This window comes from Citrus clementina, unplaced genomic scaffold, assembly GCF_000493195.1.
Source record: "Citrus clementina cultivar Clemenules unplaced genomic scaffold, Citrus_clementina_v1.0 scaffold_5, whole genome shotgun sequence".
Taxonomy (NCBI): Eukaryota; Viridiplantae; Streptophyta; class Magnoliopsida; order Sapindales; family Rutaceae; genus Citrus; species Citrus x clementina.
In genome coordinates, this window is record NW_006262201.1 from 15,984,361 (window position 1) to 16,003,865 (window position 19,505).

A 19,505-nucleotide genomic window follows, 5' to 3' on the forward strand; every position below is an offset into this window, starting at 1 on the left:
TTCTAAACTTTATACCCATTAGCCAATTTTTGTGTGCCGTATCAAATGCCCTTAAAATTTATCTTACGAGTTAAATGAACTCCAAAAAAGAAATCAAGCATCCATCCTCCAGTGTTAAAAGCTGACTCAAACACTATAATGGAAATACATATAGCAAACACATCACTAGCAATATTTGAGAAAATTCAGTACTTAGTGCAACTTAACTTCCTCCAATGCAAAACTCAAAATGGGTCACCATCATCACAAGTGAGGTCTAGCAAATATTGATCTATCTCTTTTTTCATATCATCAATAGCATATTTCCTCGTAACTTCTTAAAGTGGGTCTTCATCATGTTAATAAATCCACTTTCAACTTACTTTTTAACTACTACCTCACTTGACAATTAGATATCACTAGGAAGTGCAGCATGTGTAAAATCACTAGACATTGAATCTAAACTACAGTAATGCTCATAAAATTCAACGAATGACTCCTTAATCTTTGCCATCACTTTCTCCACCTCTACAACATCATTTAGATTTTCAAGACAAGAGCTCACATACTCTAACTTGTACTGCGGATAAAGTACAACAATAATGATGAATTTTTTTAATATTTTCAACAGTATCCCAATACTTATCAAACTTTGCTCTCATTTTACAATGCCCACTCCTCAAAACAACAACATCATCATTTTCACGTGAATAATGCTAAGACTTAGTTTTATTTTGTGTCCAAAAAAGCATGTGATAAAATAACAATTGTTGAAATTCATAAAATTTATTTATTCATTATTTATTTGAGCATATATTACCCACCTTATTTATTCGAACTTGGACATATGATGTTTCTACTAGAACATATAAATCACAGGTTCTTTATAAATAAAAGATTGTTTACCGCTATTAATAAAATGTGCATTTCATTATGTAAAACTGCAACTTCTCTACTTTTATTGTGAATGATTTTATTTTGATCATTGAAGTGGAGATTTCAAGTAGAGTAGTTAATATATAAATGTGATATGCATACTGAACTAGATTATAGTGAATTATGATATAGTTTAACAAATGTTGTTGATCTTAATTCACATAAGCTTTAATAAGGTTAATCAACCTTAATGTTGAGTTGGAAATGAAATTGCATTCATATATTATGTCTTTTGAGTTATCACGGAATGAGATCCATATAAATGGTCAAAATCCCGATACTTGAAGATGCAATTTCATGGATCATGGGAACATATGCTTACAAGATGGAATCTAAACTAATGATGCTTACCTAAGTTATTTGTGTTGCTTGATCATTTAAATCTGTGGCCACAATTTATTCAATAAATTATTTATTGAATAATAATATTTATTTATAAATAAATTTACAAATATAGATATATTACAAGTGATCATTAGAACAAGTACTTAAGGGTACATATGTAATTATAGAGACATGACATTTGTCATTGCTTACCTTTAATTACAAGCGTCAAATAGAAGGTCAATTAAGTGATTATTATTAGTCTATGACCAAAGTTAAAATTAATTAAAAGGAGTTTTAATTAATTAGGTTTTTATTTAATTGCATGGGTTACTAGAGTGCACCTTTAGACTTTTAGTGGAATAGTCTGGGTTTAACTTAATAGTTTTAGTGTGTCATGAGATGACTGACCTTGACTTCTGAGTTGGAGACAAAAAGCCCATGGGTCATTAGTCCTTCAGTACTTCTGCTAAATCAATTCCTAGTCAAACCCTGATTCTAAAAAATGTCTATATAAAGAAGAGGAAATTAGAATAGAAATATGACTCTTATATATAGATATTTTTGGAAGAAAAAATAGAGTTTTACTGTTTCCATCTCCTACACAGTAATTAGGGCTTTTTACATGCCCACACGTGTAAGGGAGACAATTGAGGATAGTAGAGAAGATAGTAACTTTATTATGCAAATCTCAACAATGGTGGTGGAAAATATTGCAATCGCCTTGTTCAAATCTTCAACAAGAGATCAAGATATTTCTCCAACCCTATGCATGTATATATAATCAAGAAAAAGTTCCTAACTTTTGCTTATTCTATAAACTAGAAAATTTATTTTTCTATGCCTGATTTTAACCAACAATAAAACTATTTGTGATAGGATGGTAGTGAGATGATGAAAATACAAATTAGAAGTTACTGTCAATGAAGCTAGAAGTTACTATCGATAAAGCACAAATTACATGACCATATCATCGAAAGTCTTCAAATAACAAAGTGAAAATTTCAGTATTCTTTCAATCTACTTATGTTGGCGGTCTTTCCCTCTTACCTTTTATTCCTATTTTTAGTTTCAGAGAAAAAGTTTGCAAATGGCCCGTCATTTTCTTCTTCGCCTAATCTGTCAAATGCTTTTCGAAATCTCAGTATAGTAGACAACATCATGTAGGTAGAATTCCACCAAGTTGGCACATCTAACACCAACATCCCTTTATCCTCTGGTAACAACGTGCACACCATCAAAAATGTAAAATATTTGCCCTCTCTAAAATCAAGCCACTTTTATCCTAGTTCATTAGCTTCTTCTTCACATAACTCACTACCACATCATTAGCACTCAACTATTAATTGTGTAATGGTTATCAAACGCTTTATCCTCCAAATCTAGCAAAATCAAGTTTCAATGATTTTTTTCAATTGCATCCCTTATATGATTTGTTGTTTGAAAAAAAAAACCTAGTAACCTTTTTTGCAACTCCTAATTTACATCAACCCAACAGCAGCAACCACCATGTACCCCATATTATTAGTCGAAGTCCAAGTGTTAGAATTGATGTTAATCCTTTGCTAATTTGCAATAAAATAGCTTTTCAATTTCTTTTTTCTCATCCAAAAAAGCTAAAAGATATCCCTAACTGAAGTTCTTTGATATGAGGGTTCAGACTTTGGACACAACGCGCTCAACCGAAGGCAAAATCTCGGTGCTTCAAAATAGCTTCTTACTAAGGACAAAGTAATCAGTAGTCATCAACCTACGTGCTTCTTTTCAAACCTATTCAAAAGAGAGAAACTATCATATCTTGAACTAGGACCATTGGCATGGCTGAGACTCAACTCTCATTTGATAGGGATTTATTTGACTCCCCGCTTTAAGGATAGAATAGATTTCCCTCCCATATTAAAGTGAAGGTTGTTGTTCACGCTATGCCATCTTAGAATTACAAAAAAGAGTCTTGATTGATGTCAAGTTGTAAAAATATCAATAGAGTTCTGATTGTAATATATCAATACATAAAAAAAAAAAAAACTAACCCACATCGCATTTTCACAAACTAAAAGAAAACAAAATCAACATAGCAAGTTTATTTACATTTAATAAAAGGAGAGAAAACTAGTAAGCAACATATAATTTTAAATCTGTCATAGGTAGGATATAATATTAAGCAACCAAGATAGATAATATTGTAACAATATATCCAAATTTTCATTTGATTTTACAAATAAATTAAGTAGGAAGAGAAGTTAAAATTCAATTAGATGCATCAATTAAAACAAGTATGCATTATAAAAAAATAAATTAAAAAAGACTGCCTAATCTTTTAAAAGTTCATAACCAAAATGAGGTAATGGTGGTTGATTCATTTGTCTCGCTAGAAGTTATAGCAAGCCAGTGGGTAATGTCGTAATGGTGCTTGATCTCAATAATAATAATAATAATAATAAAGAAAAAAAATAAAGAAGTATCAAGCTCAAAGTCAGCGAATTACAAGCTTTTATTTATAATTTTTGGTTTGGTCGGATTCAATCGGTTTGAATTTGGCTAAACCGACTCCGAATGGAACAAGCTTGGATTGAGATATTGTAAATAGAGATGGCCAATAGGCTTAACCGTGCTGGCCCGACCCATCAAAGCAAGACCCATGCATGGCCGTGCCCGTCTCGTGTCATGCCCACTATGTGTTTCGTGCCGTGCCTAATTGTTTTTTGCTTAAGCCTGACCCAGCACACGTGTCATGCCTATACGTGTCGTGCTGTGCCTAAGAAAAAAAGCTCAATAAGTTTTTTTCTTTTCTTTTAATTTTTTAAGAGCGTGTGCCAAGCTGTTGGCATACTTTTTTTAAGTCTAAGGAATTTTTTTTCGATTTATGCCTTGATTCAAATTTGATAAAATCGAAAATTCAAAACTCAAGTTCATATTCAATAATAATAAACTAATAATAGTAAGAGAATGTAATATTAATTATTAAGTTTGATGTTATAGTATTAGAATTTTTTTTAATTCTTAACAACAACAACAATAGTAATAATAATAAAAAAAATTTCTTAAGGGTTAACATAAAGTCATAGATTATAGTTCACAATAATATTAATGCATATTTATAAAATCATGATATTTATAATCTTGTTCATTAAAATCATGATATCAATTATTTATTTAATAAATTATAAATATAAATCAATTATAGTTTTTTTTAACCTAAGAATTAAATGAATTTAAAAAATTCAATTTCAAGTTATTTGTAAAGTCATAAAATTTTAAGTTTACTTTCTTTAAAAATAAAACGTGCTTATTACAGGCTTTTTCATCATGTCATGCTTAGCTCATCTCTAATCGTGCCGTGCATTTAGGGCTCGTGTGCCTAAAATTCTAAGCTCGGCCCAACCCATGTGCATGTTGTACCGTGCTGCATGCCCCACCGAAACTTGCTCATGTCGTGCCATCCTGTACGGACACGTGACATGCCATGCTCGTGCTATGCCACGTGCCATTTAGCCCATTGGGCATCTCTAATTGTAAACCGCAACCCAAATTGAATTCCTCTTAAAATCAATCTAAACCAAACTAAAATGGTTGGGTTGGATTAGACCGTTCAGATTTGATTTAAAATGCCCAACCCTACTAATAAGGCCTATTAAGTACTTGAAATTCACTAGGCATCAACAAGTGGTGTGAATTTCGTCACATGTGAATATCCTAATCATACAAAACTTCTATGTTACAAATAAATGAAAGGTTAATTTCGGCGTATCCCCCTTGTGAAGTGACAATTTTTAAATTATCCTCTTTATTTTTGGAAACATCAAGTTACTCTTCAGTAATGGCGTGAGAAATGTAGTGAAGTATGGCCGCTTGCGGCCAAGGGTTTGGTATCCATAGGTACAAAATGAAAATTTTTTAAAGTATTTGAGTACGTACTATTAATACTTGAAATATTTATGTGTGGTTTGAAAAACTTAAAAAGATTTAGACCCATGAAATTTAGTCTACACAGCAGTTTAACCTTTCTCTATTAATTAACTATTAGGAGAATGTACAAATATTATTTTACCCTTTTAACCATTAAAAACAACATAGAGATAATGATTATTATGGATTAACTTAATGTTTTCAAAAGTAAGAGAGGCAATTTAAAGATTCTCAATTCTTTGAGGAGGATATGCCGAAATTAACCCATAAGTGAAACAAAACAAAATGATTCTAATGCTAACCTTTCCAACAAATCAAGATTGCATGCAGTATTATTCTTCCATACTTAATTGACATGTGATCGGTAATATTGGAAGGTCAATTAACCATTTAATACATGCCATCACAAGTGATTATAGAGTTAGAGTCCGATTTATATTCTAATCAGACTCCTATCAAAGTTATGCATAGATTTTACAGTCAAATTGTTCTCTTTTTAATCCTCCTATAAGTTAATTTCTTAAACTTGTTGCTATTAGGGATGGCAAAGAAGCTCGGGTCGGCCGGCCCTATTCCCACAGACTTTAGCTCGAGCTTCCCACATGAGGGCCTGGACAATGGCTTAGAAAAAAAGTTCGGGCCAGACCCAAGCCCTTTATTTAGAAAAAATAAATTTATAAATTAGAATAATAAATTTAAATTTGAAAAATAATGAAAAATAAAAAAAGTAAGCTTAAATTTCTAATTTATACATCAATAATGAATCAAAAAATTTAAAATTATAATACTAAACTCTTTTTTAAGTGTTAATTAATTAAAAGAGTGCTTGAATTAAAGAATTCAGTACTAAAAAATTAAATCTCTAAACTTTTATTTATTGTGTTTTCTTTATTTATTATTTTATTTTGAAATATTTATTTTTTAATTTATTATTGATTATAACAACTGGATTATTTTTAACTCATTCAAAGTTTACAACAATTTTTTAAAAATTTGAAAAAATAAATAAAAGCTCAAGCTTAGCTCCCGCATGAAGTGGGCCCAGCGTACGCCCAGCTCTTACACTTCTTATTTAATGGGCTTGGGCTTGGGCTTGAAAAAACTCGGCCTAAGCCCTTAATTTACTAACCCTAATTGCTTTGTGATATATGATCAGTATCCGAAGGTCAATTAACTATTTAATACCAAATATCACAAGTGAATATAGTTTGGGGCGGATCTACATTTACGGACTCCTATGGATGACTTTATAGTGGGATTTGAAAACAATTTGACTGTAAAATATATGCATGGCTTTAATAGGAGTCTTGTAGATAGCTCCTGGCTAATTTCTTGAACAAGTTAATGTTAAATCACATCCCAAAAATCAAAAATAGAAAAAAAAATTGAAGAATTTATGAAATTTCTTAATACAAAAAATAATTTAATTAATAAAAATATTTAATATGTAATTTAAACCGCCTGGGCCTGGCCCATAATATATAAAACACAACAGGAGATGGTTAAGATCGGCCCGCTCGTTTGACATATCTAGATTCTACTCTTGTGTCTCACGCTCTCTCCTAACCCTATTTTGATTTTCTCCTCGCTCTTCCCCCCCCACCCCTTGCTAGCTCGCTCGCTCGCTCTCTCTAGATTACAACTCTTCTTCGCCACTGTTCCCTCGCTATCGCCGGTCGTCGTTCATCGGCGATTACGTGTTCGGCTATCCTACAAGATTTGATTTTTTTAAATTATTATTTAATTTTGGCTTTCTCTTTCTATCTCTTTCCTTCCGTTGCCTACCTACAGCTGTCCGTCTAGCGGTCGCTTAACGCCGGTAGTTAGTTTTTCTTCCTTTTTATTTGCTTTAATTTTTTATTCGATTTATGAAGTTTTTTCTGTAATTGAATCTGATGGTTTTGTGTTGATTAAAGGTTATGTGACTTTTTTATTGCGCAATTTCAATTTTTGGAGATGATGTTGTCCGCAAAAAGTATTTAGCTGTTTGCATTTCTTTTTTTGAATTAGTTAATAATAGCTGAATTGAAAAATGTTGATGGATATATTTTTTTTTTTTTTTGCAGGACTACTTTACCATTTTCTTTTTGGTTAGGAAGAAGGTTCAGTCGTAATGGAGGACTGGGGTAATTTTTCTTGCTTTGGATTTTTATTCCTTTCGCTATTGATGTCTTGGCTGAGACAGCGGTAACGAGTATTCTAATTTTAAAAACAATATGTATTGTTCTTAAATTTATGTATTGCTATGATAATTGGTAGAAGACACTGGAAAAGTTTTAATTAGTTAGCAGGCAAAGTCGTAATTGTAACAAGGGTGTTATTTTTATCGATGGTTTCTTGAAGATTACATAAACAATCTGATGTAGGAATTTATTCATCTTATTTTACTTATTTGAAATACATTATTGGTATCACACAGGTTATTAGGCTTCAATTTTTAGGTAATACATCTCAATATACTGTCTCTGTTCATTTGGCAATGCATCTTTCTGCCTTTCATGTGAACCCTTGAACATATCTTGCTTTCGATATGTATATTGGTCAGCAACTGCACTTTGACCCTTCAGTAAAATTTGCTTCATATTTTTTTTTTTTGGGGCATGCAGTTACATTGGTGGAGCATGCATTGAACTGATATTTTCTAGAACTTTATTTTGGGAAAAATTGGATGCCATCCCATTTTCTGCTTTTGAACTGCAATGCATCCACCCTGTATTCTTAAATTTGACTTAATTCTTAATATGCATTTGTGCATTTCAGAGGATGAGCAAATTCCACCCCTTGCTTCCAAGGTTGTAGCTAAAAGTAAATGGGACGATGAAGATGTTGATGAGAGTGATGTGAAGGAATCATGGGAGGATGATGATGAACCTACTCCGGTATGATTTATAACATATCTTGTATGCACTACATTAATTGCTAGCATATTCCTCTTTTTTACTTGCTAAGAGACAAACGAAATGAGTATTACCAAAAATTTAATATGTTCATCAAGTGAATCCGTTGGTAGAATATTCTGTAATCTTGAGATTTATCACATATAATGGGTGTATACAAATATTTATAGCTTTACTGGCATGCCAAACTTTTAAGACTACATCATCTGCTAGTTGTATCCATGTAGGTCTGTAGGTTCTGTGCTTGCTCCATCTTGCAAGAAGATGAAAATGCATGATCTTTCTTTTTGAATTTGAGGGGCATTAGGTGCAAATCCGATGCTATAGTTGCATGGTTGTAACTTCAGTCACAGTTGACAATCTTTTTACTTTTTTGATGGAATTCCCTAATTGATTCTTGAAGTGCATACACATGTTATATTGTGGTGGAAACTTTATATGCTCTGTCTTCTACTTGCTCTTATCTATTTTTTCTCTCCCTGTGGCCCACTTTTCTGTTTCTCTTAATTAACATGTTTTGTTTGATGGATCTGTTATTTTACAATTTTTGTACAATGCCTGATTTCTTATTGCTAGGGCTCCAAACTATAATTTTGATTGAAACTTTTTATCCTATTAAGAAGTGCATTTAAAAGATGGGAGAAACCCGGGCCTTTCCATTCTCAAATTGTCTCAATTTTGGGTGTGTCTGTATCCAGGAGGCTACTGTTGAAATGATGATTTGTACAAGTCTATATTTGCTTGGAAATCTAAAAATTGAAATGAAATAGTTTCCGTGGCTATGTTAGTAATATTTATTTTCAGCAAAAACGGATGAAATGGTGTTATGGTAGGTTCTGGGTTCTACAGAAAGATGCAATTGAATGTAAGAATCAGCGAGAATCATTTTTGCCTGAACAGTTTATTTAATAATGTCTTTAACTAATGTATATCTAGAATGCTTGTGGTGATGAACTGCAACAAAGTATATTGTAGAATAAGAAACTAAAATGGATATCTAAAGATGCATTTGTTTATTTAAGTTAGCAACTGTTTTCTTTCCGCGGCTTCTCTTTTGTTTGTTGATTTTTCAGTGTTTTGCAATTGGATCAGGCACCTCCTGTTAAACCCCCCGAAAAGGCTGAAAAGGCCCCAAGTAAGCCTGCATCAAAAGCTCCCGAAAAGAAGGGAAAAACCACAGAGGAACGGAAGGAAGAGGTTTTAGATCCTTTAGCTGAGAAACTGCGTCAGCAAAGGTATAAGTTTAATATTTTCATTTCCAATCTCACACAAACGCATGTATAGAAATTTATACATACACATTTTACATTTGCATATGCTGGTGCTCTCTTGTGTGTTGATTCTGTTTGAGTGAGTAGTATCGTAATCTCAGCTTGCCAAAGTTATTGGTAAATTGAGCTTCTAAACGTTGCTCCTTAATTCTTATGAATTTGAAGCTTTTCATTTTTTATTTCCTCTAAATGTGAGATCTGACGATACTTTTTGTAACTGGGTTTTTGTATGCTTTTTCCTTTGAATTATTTATTTGTAATGAAATAATATGCTCAATAAAACTGATTTTCTCTAGATATTTGTCTCTTAAATTTACAATCTGTATTTATTTTATGCATGAGGAGTATTAGCATGGTAGCAATTGCTGTTCTTGACACAGAATGGATTTTGGTATTACTTTGTCTTGTAAGGGGATATAATGCAAGAGGAATTTGAAACATTTAAAATTGGCTGATCTTGAATTCCCAATTCCCCCCCACCCCTTCTCTTTTTTTCGCCTGGTCTTTTGATGGTAATCCTGGAAGATAGATTTGTATATAAAGTTATGATGGTGTAGCAATTAGGTGAGTTCTGTTGCTGCAACATTCTTGGACGGCCAAGTTAGTTGTGCTTGAGACTTAAATTGTAAATTAGTTTTTCGCATTTGGTGAAAGATTTGTTTTGGGTTTAGAATAAGGATAGTATGAGACTAAACACAGAAACCAAGAAGAGAAGGACAATGATAGGGAATAGTAAAATTTTTAGTAGCAAGAACCAGTTCTTGAAAATTCTTCGTGAGTATGCATTTTTAGCCAAATATTTATACATGTGCAAATTTGAGTTGTTGGTAACAAGATTGTAATTGCAAGCCATAAGAATCAGGAACTTTGGTTGGCAAAATTTGACCTAAAAAAAAAAGTGCGCTTTGACTGTCTAATAATTTAATAATCCGCTTATTGCCCTATTCTTAATAAGATTTCGTGGAGTAAGAGTAAGCTGTCAAATTATCAGTAAACATGAATTTTGAATGAAACTGTGTAATAAAAGGACCATTAACTAGGCCCGCGGGCCTGGTCCAGTGGCTTTCAAGCAACTTTATTTGGTTGGGCACTTGAATTCGAATCCGGGGGAGGTGGGGGTTAAAAAAATGACTCGGGCTTTGATCATCTGTCCATCTTTAGAGTGAAGGGGAAAACGGACCATTTACTAAACTAAACGCTAATCTGTCAACGGCTTCTTGGTTGGCATAAGGCTTCACTATTCTTCAGTTGTGCAAGAGATTGCTGCCTCAGCTAGGAACAAAACTTTGCAATAGTTAAGTGATTTGAGACCATCTTTTGTTTTGCTCTCTTTTTGTAATGAGGATAAAGTTTGATGGCTTGTTATAGGATATCAGCCAGCTGAACTAGCAGCTGTTTGGAGATTTTTGTTGGATTTTTTTGGATAGGTTTAATATTAGGAGCTAGGCTTTTCTGACCTAAACATTCATATTTTGCCTTTACCTGAGAGTGTGTTGTGCATTTATCCCCTCTATTAGAGTTAAGGCATACAGTACTCTTAAGATTTACCATAGAAATAACATGACCAAATACATTAAGCAGCTAAAAAAATTTTCAAATGTTGCCCAAAATTTTAAATTGGAGCTTGAGTAGTGTCTGAAGCATATCTGGAGCATGCAAAATGTGATATCAATGTTGGAATTGGCGTTACGTTTTTACTGTACTAGAATTGTATAGTATGACAATGGCAGCATGATTGGAGAACGATAGAGCTGTAGACTTAAATCTGCTAACCTATCGAATTATTATATCAGTAATAAACTGTATGGATCTGTCTTTGGCTTGTATTTTGATGTGCCAGTGGTTCTTATAAAAATTTCCCTATATAATAGGCTTGTTGAAGAAGCAGATTACAAGTCCACTAAAGAACTGTTTGGTAAGGGAGGTGATGAGAAGAACCTTGATAATTTCATTCCCAAATCTGAAAGTGACTTCATGGAATATGCAGAGCTCATTTCTCATAAGCTTCGGCCTTATGAGGTTTGTTGAATTATTATTATTATTATTATTTTTTCCTTATTTTAGTCTCGACTAAATGTTTGCAGAGTTCTGATCTGACGAGTGTATTCTTCTATGCAGAAAAGCTATCACTATATAGGTCTACTGAAGGCAGTAATGAGATTATCGATGACTTCTCTGAAAGCAGCCGATGCAAAAGATGTTGCATCTTCTATCACAGCTATAGCGAATGAAAAGTTAAAAGCAGAGAAAGAAGCAGCTGCTGGTAAAAAGAAGACAGGTAAATTATTCTTGCTTAGTTTTTTGTTTTCTATTATTACTTCCCCGGTTCTCTCCCCCCTCCTCCTCCTATTAGTTGCTATTATGTCATCTTTTGCGTGGTCTGGGAGATCTGGGGCTGAATCTACTGTTGGTATCACTCTTTGTAGTTGGAAGGTCATAGTTAAGCTAACGAACTGGTTTTTGAATTGCATTTGTTCAGGTGGTAAGAAAAAACAGCTCCATGTTGATAGGCCAGATGATGATATCGTTGTTGATACTTACGACGCTCTCGATGACTATGATTTTATGTGAATTTTTTTTGGGTATAATCCATTTTCTTTTAGTGTCACATTCCAGAAATATAAGAGGATATTTGGTGTGAAGAAAAACCAAAAAGATCACATCGCATCTTTCTTTTTTCGCGGAGAATTTGTTTTAGTGAGTATCATAATGCAAAAGGACAAAGGAACCCGTTCTTGTCAAAACTTTTTGGTTGTTTTATTAGGATTGGAATGTCTGTGAAATTTACTGATAGTTTGTTCCTTGGTGAGGAAATGTGAGTACCATTCTTTTGTTGTGATCTTACGTTAATATGTATTTACTTTGGATTCAAGATGACCAAGAGAATGAATAAACTCAGTGGGATTTTAGCTAGATCACCTTCCATTTTTGTGTTTGAAATTCGGGTAATTTTTAAAAATCTCCCCTGAGGTTTGGGCTTGTTGTAAGTAGATAGCGAGAATTTGTTTATTTGTAAAAAATCTCCTACCGTCAGTTAACTTTAACATTAACCGTTAGTTGACTATGCAAAGACAATATTATCCTTAACAATAATTTGTAGATGGAAATAATTAAAAAAAAATTAAAATTGTTGGTTATTTTATTCTTTTTAAATTATTGATATTTTCTTAAAGTTCCTACAAGAAAGATAAAATTTAAAATTTAAAAAATTCTCTTTAAATTATTGATATTTTCTTAAAATTTCTACAAAAAAGATAAAATTAAAAACTTAAAAATGAAATAGTTATAATCTTTATCTATGATATTGTAAATTTTTGAAATTGACAAGGATAAAATTGTCAAAAAATAAGGTTTGTGTTTTTTGCGCCAATAATTTTAATTTTTTTTTTAATTATTTCCGTCTACAAATTATTGTTGAGGGTAATATTGTCTTTGCACAATTAATTAACGGTCAATATTAAAGTTAACTGACGGTAGGGGATTTTTTATAAATAAATAAATTCTCGCCATTTATTTACAACAAGTCCAAACCTCATGGGACATTTTTAAAAATTACCCGTTTGAAATTCATTTTTATTCATCTAATTCGATTAATGGCAGATTGGTTCAATCTATTGGAACGTGTAATTGGCGTGGGCTTTAAAACATCAGACTTTGAAAGTATGAGATCACTCTTTTAAATAAGGTTTGGTTTTCGTAAATAAAAAAATGATTTCGCGACATGAGATACAGATGTGCTAAACGTCAAATACATTTAATAAAGATTTTTTTTTTAGGGGGAAAAAAAAAGGCTCATGATAGCGACCCTTTAAAGGTCCTAAAAGATTAATCCCATGTAAAGTATGTATTTCCTTAAAATGCTCCTGATTTTTGTGTATCAATAAGCCCCACGTGAAACAATATGCCCGCGTGAAACGCAGCCGTGTCTTTTTTATAGCAAATGGCCAATATAATCTTCACGCAACCGCGTTTTTTTTTTTTTTTGAACACACCAGATGGCCAGCATAATCAGCTTATGGTTTGTATGTCACTATTATATTAGATTTTCTAGAAAATAGTTTTTTTTTTTAAATTTATGTGTGATTTTTAAATGGTTATATCTAAATGGAAAAGTGAATTGTTGTGAATTTTATTTAAATAAAAAAATCTGAATAAGTAATAAATATTATATTTTAAAAATATTTCTATTAAATATAATTATCTCTTAGGATATAAAACTAATTTCTTTTTCTATTTTAATTAAAAGAATATAAATATTAAATAATCAAGTTTAAGATTTTTTTTATTCATAAAAACAAATAAGAGAAAAAAAATATGGGATTTCAGATATTTATATATAAATATTAAAAAAACATAAACCCATTTAAATTTTAGATAAAAAATAAACTCTATAAAAAGTATATAATTCCTTAAAATGCTCCTCATCTTTTTGTGCCTCAACATGCCCCCAAGTGAAACGTAAACGTGTTTCTGTACACCAAATGTCCAATAACCCAGCTGACTCCGCTTGTGACGTTTATTCGAACCACACAAATCATCCCAACTCAGACTTTTCATTACTTTGAACACTGAAAAAAAGGGATCATAATTAATACCTTCTCACTTCTCATTGGGACCTCCATCATATGAAAATCACAAATTGACCCATTATTTTACAGGACTTTCGTTATCAAAATCAACCCGCCTGGGCCCCTCCCCTTTATATTTCAACACAAACCATTCCGACTTCCATTCATCATCGATTTCCCCCACCATTATTCAAACATTCCAATTCAATTCAAAGATAAATTTAAGAAGAAGAGAAAAAAAAACACCAACCCATTTTCAGTTTTCAGTTCATGGAACACGAAGCTTCATCGTAAGTTGACAATAAATTTAGTCTTTAAATATATATACATACACACGCATACACACGCAAACGCTTTTTTATTATGTTCTATAGAACACGATCTTGACACAACATGTGGCTGCAGGTTTGAGAGCAGCGAGATGCTGGCAAATCACGTGGCGTCGAGCCCGTTGCTATCGGAGTCATGGAGGCTATGCTGCGATATCACAACAGCGGCAAGCCCATCAATTCCAGGCCAGAGCTTTGTGATGAAACAAGTTGGGAGCATCGGCTACGTGGCGTTTTCAAGCATCATTTCAGAAGCGGAAGCAGGTATTTGTTGTTGTAATGGGAATTTGGTGGCTTTGGATGATCAGTTCTTCTCTCCATTAAACAAGCAGATTAATGAAGGCGAAGAGGAACCCGTCTTGGTGCATGCTGGCTTCCTGCGACTCTTCTTCTCCATTTATGCCTCCCCAAGCTTTCAAACCCAGGTAATTACTACCTCTTTATCTAATTTTTTGTTTTATTATTAATACATAATAATAATAATAATAATCTTGTTTTATCTATTTAATTGATCAAGTTCTAGTAGTCTTGAATGAAAAATTCTTGCTTTTTACTAAACAACCATAACTGGCACGGTTGTTTTCTTTTCTTTTCTTTTCTTTTTTTCAATTTTATGTTGGTACTTTTGCCGACAAATTTGTTGCATTTAAATAATTTATTATTTTTAAACAATCACCCACTTTTACTAATTATATCAACCTATATGTGAAAGACGTACAGGTTTTGAGAATCCAATCTGATCCGCTTAATCCGTTTGATCTGTAGAAATTTGATTCGTAAAAATTTTATCCGCGGATTGGTGGATTGGATTGGATTGAAAATTTGATAATCTGCAATTGATGGATTAAATATGGATTTACTTCTGTAAATCCGTAAAAATTCACGAATCCGCAAAAAAAAAATATCATTTAATTAAAAAATAAAACTTGTAAATATGACATTAGTACTTTTTAGTAAATAAATAAGTTAAAATATAGTTACATTAACACTATATTATATCTTATCTGATAATAATATAAAATATAAAATAATTAAATAAACAAATATAGCTTCCTAAATAGTTAATTTCCATAGACTGATCTAAACAAATGAGATTTTTTGTGTGTTATATTTTCAAACTTTAAATGTATTTTCTAACTTTATTTAAATAATTTATTTATTTAAATCTTATTTAATTTTAAATTTGATCAGTAGTAAAATTATTTTTATATTAAATTTTTTATTTAATTAGTTCGTGTATTGGACATAATTAAAAATTTTCAATCCGTAAACTAATCTGTAAAATGGTGGATTGGATATGGATTTGGTTAAATCTGCATCCGATCCGCAAACATATAGATTGGATTTGGATTGAATTTCACCAATCCGTGGATTGTATTGAATTGAAAATTTATAATTCGCAAAATCGTGGATCGGATATGAATTGATGTTCAATCCGTAAAATCCGATCCGTGAACACCTCTATGAAAGAGTAATACTATGTTTATTAGGAATGTCAAAGGTAAGGTTGGCAATGGAAAAGATGGAATGAGATTTACCAATCTCAGTCTTGTCTTGTATATGCAAGTGGTATAAAAAAATGTCTCACTCCTATTTATTTTTTTTTTTTAAAACAAAAATATGTCTCAATCCCGTCCCAAAAAAAATGGGATCCTGTGGGATCTCATTCCAATTGGAAAAATTTTCATTTATAGTTGGCAATGAGACGAGATGGGATGAGATTTACTAATCTCAGTCCCGTCCCGTATATGCAAGTGGAATAAAAAAATGTTCCACTTTCGTTCCTATATTTTTTGTGGGACAAAAATATGTCTCAATTTCGTCCCAAACATGATGGGATCCCGCTAGGGATGACAATTTTTCCCGATGCGGGATCCCATCCCATTTGGGACGGGATTGAGACATATTTTTATCCCATAAAAAAATTTGGGACGGGATTGAGACATTTTTTTATCTCAATTACGTATGCGGAACGGGAGTGGGATTGACAAATTCCGTCCCATCCCGTCTCATTACCGATTAAGAATGGAAAATTTTCTAATTAGGATGGGATCCCGCAGGATCCCATCTCTTTTGGAACGGGATTGGGACATATTTTTGTCCCAAAAAAAATATAAGGACGGAGTTGAGACGTTTTTTCATCTCATTTGCATATATGGGATGGGACTGGGATTGGTAAATCTCATCCCATCCCGTCCCATTGCCAACCCTAGATCCCGCAGGATCTCATCCCATTAGGAAAAATTGTCATCCCTAGTCAAAAGTAAGACTTTGATCTCAGCTTTACTAGCTTAGGGTTTGGCCTGAATTTTATAAAAATATTATAAAATATATATTATTTTAAATATATATATTTATTTGATCCATCTATTATATATATTTAAAATTTTAAATATTGAAAGTTTATATTTTCAAGTCTAATCTCATTAAAATAAAATTATAAAATAATTAAAAAATACCTATATAAAATTATAAAATATAAAGTCAAGGCTTTTTAAGTCCCATAGTGATTAAAAAAAAAAGTGCTCGGACTAAAATACTTAATGATCTTGACATCTTATGTGTTATTCATTAGATGGGCTATAAAAGCAACAATTAATAATTAATAATAAAATTAATTAATATTATTAACATGGCATCATTAGTGACATAATGAACATATTAAACACATTTAAAAAAGGGGAAGTGAAAAAAGGGGAAGAATCTAATGGGTGATATGTAGCATTATATCTAACCGACCATATCTAAAGATGCTAATAAAACAATCCTTACACGGCGGCTTATAACAATCAAAACCAAAGATTGTGCAAATAATCCTAATCTCAAAATCAAATACCAAGAAACCAACAAACCCATATTGAGTCTATATTCATTGTTCTCATAAAAGACTCCAAAATAATAGATGACTCAAGTCAACGCAAAACACAATAGACCTCACTAATTGCGGGTCAGGTTTGTTGCTCTTAAATTGATTGACAAGTCAAATTTTTGGATTGTCTTTACCAATTTTTTAAGTTAGTGCATTCACATCGTTTTTTATTCAGCTCCCTTAATTCAACTTGATATTAATTTTGCATTCAAGTTTGTGCCATTAATATAATGGCACAAGTAGGCCCCTCTTTTTATTTTTTATTTTTATTTTCCTTAAAAAAAACCCATTACTGATTTCTTTTTAGCCATTAATATAAGGCATTTATTAACACCTTGCATTTGGCAGTTACTAATAGATGACACATTACTTGATATTTCAAACCAAGTGTCCCAATTATTAAGTTTAGATGTTATTGTTACCTCTTGTGTTAAACTAAGCTATGTGCTTCATAATCTACATTTCTTTTTATGTTGTTCGTTAATCTAACATGACAGAAAATTTTATAAAATTCGATTTCTAATAGTTTATTAATCCAAATATAATACAAGACATACGTACTTTTACAATTTAAACTACTATGTCTTTTTGTTTAATTATTTGTAGGAAATATGGCATGACGGTTGCTTCCTATATAATTTCCAAATTCCTCTCAATAATTAAGAAGATTAAATCTTGTACATGCAGATGATGGAAATAATTCAGAAAAGCAAGTCAATAGTGATCACAGGTCATTCCGTAAGAGCAACAACAGCATCTCTTTCTACTCTTTGGCTCCTCTCTCACCTTCAAAAATCAAACTCTCCTTCATTACCAATCCTCTGCATCACCTTCGGCTCGCCATTGCTAGGCAATGCATCTCTTTCAAGAGCCATTCTCAGAGAAAGATGGGATGGAAACTTTTGCCACGTTGTCTCAAAACATGACATTATGCCAAGACTTCTCTTTGTTCCACCGCTTCACTTCATCAATCAGCTCAAATTTCTGCTTAATTTTTGGCACTTGTCAATGACTTCCCCACAATTCCAAACGCTAGCCACCCAGTTGAATAATGAACAAAAAGCTGAAATTTTTCGCTCTGTAATGGCTTGCTTGGAAGTGCTTGCACAAGCTGAAGAAGCAGGGTCAGAAACAAGGGCATTTTGGCCATTTGGAAGCTACTTCTTCTGTTCAGAAGAGGGTGCTATTTGCATGGAAAATGCAACTTCTGTTATCAAGATGATGCATTTGATGCTTATGACAGGTTCGCCTTGCGCTAGCATTGAGGATCATCTCAAGTATGGAGATTATATTGGGAAAATTTCTTATCAGTTCTTGAAGCAAAGAAACTCTGTGGATGGAGATATTCCTGAATCATGCTATGAAGCAGGAGTTGCATTAGCATTGCAATCCTCTGCTATAAGTAGCCAGGTACATGACTACATGCCTTGTATCTTAAGTTACCGTTATATGGCTTTGCATATTTAATTTCTTTAATTCTGTTCAATAGGAACCAGTTTCAACAGCAGCCAAAGATTGCCTAAAGATGGCGAGGAGAATGGGACGAACACCAAACCTTAATGTTGCAGATCTAGCCATTAAATTGTCGATGATCAATCCTTACAGAGCTCAAATAGAGTGGTACAAGGCATGCTGTGATGACTCTGATGAGCAAATGGGGTACTACGACTCCTTCAAGCTCAGGGGAGTCTCAAAAAGAGATTCCAAAGTGAATATGAATCGAATCATGCTTGGCAAATTCTGGGATGGTGTCATTGATAAGCTGGAAAACAATGATCTTCCTCACGATTTCCACAGAAGATCAAAATGGGTGAACGCTTCTCAATTTTATATGCTTCTTGTTGAACCATTAGACATTGCAGATTATTACCGAAATGGACATCATCGAAGTAAAGGTCATTATGTGAAGCATGGAAGACCAAGGAGGTATGAGATTTTCGAAAGGTGGTGGAAAGAGAGAAGGGTTAGTAACGAAGAGAATAATAAAAGAAGCAGATTGGCAAGCTTGACTCAAGATTCATGCTTTTGGGCAGAGTTAGAAGAAGCAAGAGAATGCCTAGATAATGTTAGAAGTGAGAGAGATCCAAACAAGCTAGATTTGCTTTGGCAAAATATCAACAATTTTGAAAAGCATGCAGTTGGATTGGTTGAAAGTAAGCAGGTTTCTAAAGATGTTCTAGCAAGAAATTCAAGCTATGTTTCATGGGTGGATGATCTGAGGGAATTGAGATCCCAGTTACGGCAATTCTCTGTTAAGGTTCCAACTTTGGTGAATGGTAAATTAGTCCCTTAAGATATTGTATTATGCATCTGCAATAATGTTGCTTACCGGGTTCTGTATATTACTTTCATAAAATGCATAGGCATAAATAATGTTGGCAAGATGCAACGGCGTCACCTTTTTGCACGAGATAAGGCTCATTACG

At 32.6% G+C, this 19,505-nt stretch overlaps 2 protein-coding genes across 4 annotated transcripts; both read left to right on the forward strand.

Annotated features, from left to right (window-relative positions):
• The first annotated feature begins 6,666 nt into the window (after positions 1 to 6,666).
• LOC18041668 (eukaryotic translation initiation factor 3 subunit J) lies at positions 6,667 to 12,226 on the forward strand. 3 transcript variants are annotated; one of them, XM_024184829.1, is made up of 8 exons: positions 6,667 to 6,964; positions 7,062 to 7,120; positions 7,212 to 7,271; positions 7,906 to 8,024; positions 9,135 to 9,277; positions 11,185 to 11,332; positions 11,432 to 11,591; positions 11,793 to 12,226. In XM_024184829.1, exons 3-8 carry the CDS (start codon positions 7,259 to 7,261, stop codon positions 11,882 to 11,884), a joined length of 675 nt encoding a protein of 224 aa, XP_024040597.1. In that variant the 5' UTR covers positions 6,667 to 6,964; positions 7,062 to 7,120; positions 7,212 to 7,258; the 3' UTR covers positions 11,885 to 12,226. The 3 variants fall into 3 exon arrangements, with proteins under 3 accessions (XP_024040597.1, XP_024040596.1, XP_006432104.1); XM_024184828.1 differs by lacking the exon at positions 7,062 to 7,120 and having other exon boundaries at positions 6,667 to 6,967; XM_006432041.2 differs by lacking the exon at positions 7,062 to 7,120.
• A 1,580-nt stretch (positions 12,227 to 13,806) lies between these two features.
• Positions 13,807 to 19,463, forward strand: LOC18042675 (lipase-like PAD4). The gene is made up of 4 exons (XM_006432043.2): positions 13,807 to 14,171; positions 14,287 to 14,635; positions 17,767 to 18,489; positions 18,569 to 19,463. The coding sequence occupies exons 1-4, from the start codon at positions 14,152 to 14,154 to the stop codon at positions 19,370 to 19,372; spliced, it is 1,896 nt and encodes a 631-aa protein (XP_006432106.1). The 5' UTR covers positions 13,807 to 14,151; the 3' UTR covers positions 19,373 to 19,463.
• The last annotated feature ends 42 nt before the right edge of the window (positions 19,464 to 19,505 follow it).

What these genes read in the sequence shown, in the direction of transcription:
- LOC18041668 (XM_024184828.1), top strand. An exon ending in ATGATGATGAACCTACTCCG is followed by an intron (nt 8,025 to 9,134) that starts GTATGATTTATA and finishes CAATTGGATCAG; the next exon opens with GCACCTCCTGTTAAACCCCC. An exon ending in TGCTGGTAAAAAGAAGACAG is followed by an intron (nt 11,592 to 11,792) that starts GTAAATTATTCT and finishes GCATTTGTTCAG; the next exon opens with GTGGTAAGAAAAAACAGCTC.
- LOC18042675 (XM_006432043.2), top strand. Translation starts at nt 14,152, where the DNA reads ATGGAACACGAAGCTTCATC. An exon ending in CCCCAAGCTTTCAAACCCAG is followed by an intron (nt 14,636 to 17,766) that starts GTAATTACTACC and finishes TTGTACATGCAG; the next exon opens with ATGATGGAAATAATTCAGAA. An exon ending in CCTCTGCTATAAGTAGCCAG is followed by an intron (nt 18,490 to 18,568) that starts GTACATGACTAC and finishes TCTGTTCAATAG; the next exon opens with GAACCAGTTTCAACAGCAGC.